At 42.6% G+C, this 7,309-nt stretch overlaps 1 protein-coding gene across 3 annotated transcripts in view; it reads right to left on the bottom strand.

The window, feature by feature from the left end:
• Nucleotides 1-4,721: 4,721 nt before the first annotated feature.
• The window catches only part of LOC135197077 (facilitated trehalose transporter Tret1-like), a 14,379-nt gene continuing 11,791 nt past the window's right edge, over nt 4,722-7,309 (bottom strand). For all 3 annotated transcript variants that reach the window (XM_064224026.1, XM_064224024.1, XM_064224025.1), the window contains one exon: nt 4,722-4,948. In XM_064224026.1, coding sequence (XP_064080096.1) covers nt 4,772-4,948 — 177 coding nt within the window. In that variant the 3' untranslated portion in view covers nt 4,722-4,771. The remainder of the gene's footprint in view (nt 4,949-7,309) is intronic.

Here is a 7,309-nt window from a genome sequence, read left to right as displayed (position 1 = left end):
CTGTACTGCCTTGTCCATGCAGGACAGCACGCTATGGAGAATTTCTGGGTTCTTCAGAAACTCCGGATCCTTAGATTTGTTGGCCAGAACTCCGAGCGACCAATCCAGAAAATTGAACACCTCTAAAGTGACAAAAAGTCCCTTTAGAAAGTGGTTCAACTCTGAAGTGCTCCACGTCGCTCTGACCGATCCTAAGGAGTGACGTCTAGAGGCCTCCACTAAACTGGCAAAGTCGGCATCTGCAGAGGCGGGTAAAGAAAGAAAGACCCAGTCTCTCCTGTCCCATACCAAATACCTCTCTTCCCGTGCAATCTGGAAGGAGGCATGCAGAATACCGTCTTTCCTAACTCCTTCTTCTTGTCCATCCAAGAATCTAAAGAATGGAGTGCCTTCTTCATTGATATCGCAGGCTTCATTTTCAAGAAGGCCGACGATTTAGCCGTAGCTGAGCTCGAAAAGAGCGAACGAGGAGAAGGAGGAGCTGCAGGACTAAGAGAATCTCCAAACTCTTGTAGTAGTAAAGAGGCCAAGACTTTGTAACTAGAAAGTCCCTCATTAGCAGGAGGATCGTCGTCAGACAACTCGTCTAACTCTCGATCCGACGAAGGAGAACGTTCCCGTTTGAGGAAGAGTCCTTCCAAGACCTCCTATGTTCTGAAGGAGAGGACCTCCCATTTGGCGAAGAGTCATAACCTCCAGGACCGAGTCCCCGACTCTTGACTCCTGGCTCTTGACTCTTGCCTCTGACTCCTGCCTCCTGGCTCCGGACCCTGCACTCCTGCCTCCTGACTCCGGACTCCGGACTCCTGGCTCCTGCCTCTTGACTCCTGCTCCTGGCTCCTGGCTCTGCCTCTTGACTCCTGCCTCTTCCTGCTCTGCCTCTTAGCTCTTGCCTCCTGGCTCTTGCCTCTGGCTCTTGCCTCCTGGCTCTTGCTCCTGGCTTAGCCTCCTGGCTCTTGCCTCTTGCCTGGATGCCTCCACACTCTTTTGGCTCTTGGCTCCTGCCTCCTGGTTGACTCCTCACTCCTGGTCTCTTGGCTCCTGCCTCCTGGGTGACTCCTCACTCCTGGCCGGTGCCAGACGTCTGATTGTCTCATCCAGGTTCGTACAGGAAACCTCACCTCGGGTGGGTAGGAGTATCGATCCTGGAGGTAGATACTCCATACGTCTGGAGGATCTTTTAATAGGAAGGGAAGTGTCTTTCCTTCTAGGAGGCCTCCTTTGACAGGACTCCTACAAATGACGAAATCTGCTCCTGCATCGCCATCATGAACTTCTTTGTAGCCTCCTCTTTATCCTCTTCGGGTAGGAGGGGAAGGAGGAGGGGAGGAGTCCATAGCTCCACCTCCTGCCTCCTTCTCACTCTGGTTGGAAGAATGGCTCTTCTCGCCTTCTTAAACTCCCGATGGAGACTCTCAGGGAAGTTTTCAGGGCTCGAGTCAATAGTCGGCGCCCTCCAACTCCTCTTGAGAGGCCGAGATCGATCGGAATCTCTCCAATCACGTCTCGGTGCTGAAGATCCCGACGACGAGAAACACTTACGTAGGACGCTTTTACAATAGCTGTCCTTGGCAGTCTGGGGTGTCACAGAAACCGCCGAAGGGACACCTGATCGGTGGGGATTCTCCACAACCTCCTTTCGGCTTTCGACATTCCTTCTCCTCTGGCATGTGAGCTTGGAAGAGGTCTAGACCTAGGAGCGTTGCTGAGCCGACCAGATGCCCCCTCCACTACACTGGGGACACTTATATCACTGTCTAATGACAAATCACTAGCCTTACCTTGTATGGCAGCCATTTTTGTTTTCCATTATTTTGAAGGCTGCTTTTAGATCTGCAAGTTCTTTCGCTGGATCTACAGGTTCTGCAATAGGAGAAGGGGCTGCAACGGAAGGAGAAGTAGCAATACTTACCCTTGGGGAAGATCCCAAGCTTGGAATTAGTTCAGATCTAGAACTACTTAAACTTCTATGAGAAGCCTTCCTCGCTCTCTCTCTTTCTAACTTTTTTAAATAAATAGTTAGGTTAGATTCTTCCATTCGTTCTCACTCAAGTTCTCACATTCTTTACAAGTATTAGTAAAAGAACATTCATACTCCCTGCACCTCTTGCATACCGTGTGAGGGTCTACCGAAGCTTTCGGCAACCTCACCTTACAGCCTACATTCACACAACGTCTCACAACCATACCAGAGTCAGACATATTTAAAGAAAAATCCAAAATCAAGTCCACAAAACAGTCCACAAAAGCGTATGCCAATCCAACAATCCAGATACGTCACCAAAAGTCGGTCAAGAAGATCAATTGCCGGTGAAAAAAGAAAACCAATCGAGAGGAACCAACAACAATGTTGATGGTCCGGCGACAGAAAGAATTCTGATTAGAAAACGGGGATGGTTCCTAGTCCTGCCACCCAGGGCAGGGCGGTAGATCACCTGACCTACCTGTAGCGTGTGCCGCGAAATTTGAAATTCTGTCGGAGACGACGGAGTCTATAGCTAAGTATATATCTGGCAGGGAAGTTGAATGTATAAAATTGATAAATCTAAGTGAGAAATATTGGATTTCCCTTTCTGGTTTTGGAGATGAGGCAGTTCGAATCTACTCGGGATTTCTTGAAAAGTAGTTAGTCTTTGTTGGTGGTGACTAGTTCCATCCAGCAGTACTTGCTTTCGTTAAAGTTTTGATAACGGCAAAGTCGAAAAATATCATGGGATTTTCAAAGTATAAATTAAACCTCCTTTTAGGAGTTCTCGTGTTATTGCAACTGCATCCATAACAAACCTTTAAAATGTTTTCTCGGAATCTCTTTAGAATTCGCGAAATCTAAATAGAAATTGATTTACTCACTACTGCACAGCTTGTGATGCTATGCGTTATTTACCTTGCTCCGAAGATGCAAAGAACTTTGTCTACCAAAACGTGGAAGTACTTCGTCAGAGACTACTTGAATTGCTGGGTACACAATTGTTAGTATTGTAAAGCTGAATGCAAAGCCCGTCTGTCTAGGCATGATAAGGAATCTCTTCTCTTTCTGGTGAAAGTGCGCTCATTTGAAAGGAGCTTATTTGATCGCAATAAAAAAATTACACACACACAAAAGTCATATAGCTTAGAAGTTTAAAGTTTTTAAGCTATAGACATTCTCTCATTCTAATGCAGTTCTGTAATATTCTCACATTTTAATGCAGTTCTGTATATTTCGTGCAATGTTAGATTTCTTGATAAAATAGTTCGCCTGTATTTAATTAATAATTCGGACGCTAATGTTGGTTATGACGGAAATGGAGGTTGAAGAGAATATCTAAGAAGGAACGTGGTGGTAATGTTTGTAAACTGGTGAGTGCTCGTTAAATTTCTACGCAAACTTGTGAAGTGTTGGTGTGTCACTACATGTTTTGGAACTTGAGTAAGCAATGTTAAGAGTTCAAACACCCTGCTAGACATAGGTTTCGGAAGCTATCTAATGGTAGGTGTAAGACAATATATGATTTATATCTTGAATAGGGGAAAGTTGATGAAAAATAAATTTATGAAAACAGTTTTTCATTGGAACACTTTTAGATTCGTTAGTCGAGTAACTGCCGGCCTTATTTCATCAATTTTAAGGTACTCAAAAGATGCCGGGTGACATTTTGACATTGGTGTGCATGACTAACGTATGTTTACCAAACTTGAAATAACCCAAGAAAGGGGGAGGGAGGGGAAGTAGATAATAAGTGGATTATCTTTATTGGCAATAAAAATAAAAGTTAAACTCCGTTTCGGTGAATAGTGTTGTAAGCCGGGCATCACCCCCCTTAATTGATGAATTGGTTTTCTATTGGAGTTAATATTAGTGATCTTCAGAGTTCGTGTCACCAGCTCTTAACACGGAATCTTGTTAGTGAACTTTTAACTCATTGCATGCATTCTATGCCTAAACTGGCTATAGAAACAAAGCTCATTGGATAGAAAGCTTTAATATGCTTAAGAATCTTAATGAGATCATTAATTAAACTTTGAATGCCAATTTATTCTAAAGGCTACGTGCACTTGAAATAACTGGTAATAGGCGTAAGAGTGAGGTAAGAAAAATGGAACGAGTAATTTGAACTTCAAGCTAACGAACCAATTTTCAAGATTTAAAGAATTTAATTGCAATTGCTTCCGATTATTAGTACGTAATATCTTGAACTTGGCAGATATTTTCTACAGATTTTTGATAACCTGGTCGTTGACGTAATATGGTAAAAAAAAATATGGTAAAAAAAAAAAAAGGAAAGAGTATAGGTTTCTTCGTGTTTGCTTTAGTTCCGTTTTTTATGTTGTTTCATCCTTGACTGTGTATGTCATTTTTGGCTGTGCTCTGTAATACCAATTTACGTCTTTACAATTTTCAGTTAAAAACTCCGACTTCAGTTAAAGTCCGTTGGAGAAAATATTTTTCTTGGTCAAGTAATGACTGGAGTTGTCAATAAAATGTAGCCTACAAGGTTGCCTTAGCGAAGCTGTTCAGTTGCTTGTATGATGTGAGAACAATCAAACGGAACGTAGCACTATTCCAGCGATTTGCTTGAATAACTAGCTCTGCCGTACTTGTGCTGTTCTCTACAAGCATTTAAAGTTCTTGGGGTAAATTGCGTTATCATCTTAAGACCTGTTTGTTAACCGAGTGCATTTTTGACAAGAAAGGAACGGGGCTTTTCTGACCACAGCCTTCCTGAAATAATACACTGATGTATTTATTATCAATAAATATAATCTTCATAGACATCTGGATGTAACAAATTCAGCTCTGAGTAGCACCAGTATTCCTAGAAGAAAGAGCCGAGGGATTGCCAAAATGACTTGCTATCTCTTGCATTGTTCTTCCTTTTGTTTCTGGCACGACGATGACAGAGAAGAGGAGAGCCAGTAGGCACATAGAGGCGTAGAACCAATTTGTTCCGTAGCTCCCAATTGCATTCTGGAAAGAGAGCAAACCAGTGGAAAGTTAAAGGCGTGAAGACGAAGGCAGCGGTCTCGTTAAATAGTCATGGGCATTCAGAAATTTATCACGACATTAATCATCATAATGCAAATTTGTGAAGATTTATTTAAAATGGCTAATATTAATTATTTACTTTTAGTTACGAAATTCGGCTTTTGCAAGGATACATAACTTTGTAACATTTCTTAAGATCAAAATACAAAATCTTAATTTAAACAGGAGTCAATTAACAATGGTTTTCAGACAAATCGGTTGGGAGAACCAGTGGTTTTAGTCTTCTATATCTTTTAAAGAAAGATTCGATAACTATTTAGGGTAGTTGTTAGGAAGAATTTTATGCGTATTAGCACAAGTTCCCGAATTTATTCATACTTTACATTTTCTAATGGGATATATTCTAATATTGGGATCACATTTGTCATACTTGACATTCTGATAGTCGTGATAACATGCAATAGTCATATTGCATGTTATATATCCCCTATGAGGCATACAGTATATGGTTGGGCGTTTGACAGAGAATTACAATGGTATATTTAATTGAAAGAATCTTATTTTTTAACACTGCTTGTCCCTTATAACAAACTTCCACATCAGAGAATAATTTGAGTTAAAGCAGAATGACTTGAGGTATTAAGAATTCTATCCGCAAAGAAACAGACTCTGTTCTAGCAGGAGAAGGGACCAGGACATCAGGTTTTCTTCTAGTGTGAGTAAACTTCTTCCTGCTTTGCACAAAGTAGTAGAAGCAAGATAACTATTATGGGATTCAGAGCCGACGAAACTGTTTTTCGGCACACCTTTTTATCAAAACCATCGGATTATGGTGATAGTTGGCAAGTGTATATTTTATAACTATACCTAATTTTTGCCAGTATTTGTTAGTGCTTAAGTTCGATTGTCTTTATATCTATAGAGCAAAATGAAGTCGCCGATGCTGCAACCGAGAAAATCACAGGAAAGGATCCAACAACCGTTCGTGACGTTAACAAATGACGTCATGAGGCCTTGGCCATCCACCAGGTAGGCAGTAATGGCCTGTCCACACGATCGGGCCTGATCGGCGGACTTCCCCTCTAACGGGCACACTTGACAGGCAAACCGTCAAATTGCCCGATGGGTCTTTTAGCAAAATCACCATGGTGGTGCCCGATGGCTTGAGCTTCGACCCTGGCAGACGTACGTTAAACATATACATTTCTTTTACGAGCCATTCTTTGCACCATATTCTCTTCTTTTTCATCACACACAAAGCAATTATCATGCTACACTATCTTCTTCTTTGCGGTAGGCCCCATGTTTATCGTACCGCATTGAACACATTACTGGCATCGTCGGGCACGCCCACCTCTCCATCGCCTCACCCGTGTGGACAACATTCACGGATAAGTCCGCCAGAATTTGCCCGTCAACCCCGGAGCACGCCGATCAGGCCCGGTCGTGTGGACAGGCCTTAGTCACTAACACAGGCTAGGCCAAAGCTTGGTCGAGGCTTCAACAAATTCGATAATGGCCGGCAGGATATGGAATTGTCGCCGTGGTTGCAAGAAAGCATTTGTGCTACGGCTTGTCACTTAGTATACAAGCGAGAAGACCCGTGTCAAGATTTACTATAGCGTGATTTGGTAATTTCTTTAATAGTGGGTATTAGTTACGTGGCAACACATCTCTTGCTGTAGCAAATAGTTGACTATAGTGTCGAAGAATGAGGTAAAACTAACCGGATATTTTTTTATTATCGCCCTGAATAATGTGGATGATTTACATACATTGAATTATTTGTGAAGTAGAAACAATACGAATATCAAGAAAATGGAAGAGTTCCAAGCTAACAACAACTTAGCCCCACAAGGTCAGCTCACTTCCTCCCCCCTAAATCGGCCCCACGCCCCCACCAAATCCCTCAGGTAGGCGGAGCTTTGTCTCCTTATTGCGTCAGCAGATGAATTGCCGTAATTAGCAGGTACCTTAAGATATGTCATCGCCTACGTCGTTACCCCAGGTGGAAGGCGATCCCACCCAATTGAGCAGATTCTCTCTCTCTCTCTCTCTCTCTCTCTCTGCGCCTTGGTCCCTACAACTACCGTGGAAGTATCAGTGAAACTTCTACAGACCAATGAGAACTCTCTCAAACTGTAGCTGAGATTTAGAGAACACCATGAACGCTGGATCGCTGAGTGGAATACAACTGCTCAGAGCGGTCTATGTGGAAACACCACTTTCTGTTCCTTAATGAAATTCATTAATATGAACATGAGCTCTGCAGCACAGTGGATAATAAATTATTAATGTAAGGCAGGGGTACTCAACGTACATGCTTTCCAGTGATTTTCGTTA

Source organism: Macrobrachium nipponense, chromosome 18, assembly GCF_015104395.2.
Source record: "Macrobrachium nipponense isolate FS-2020 chromosome 18, ASM1510439v2, whole genome shotgun sequence".
Classification (NCBI taxonomy): domain Eukaryota; kingdom Metazoa; phylum Arthropoda; class Malacostraca; order Decapoda; family Palaemonidae; genus Macrobrachium; species Macrobrachium nipponense.
This window is presented reverse-complemented; position numbering and strand designations above follow the sequence as displayed.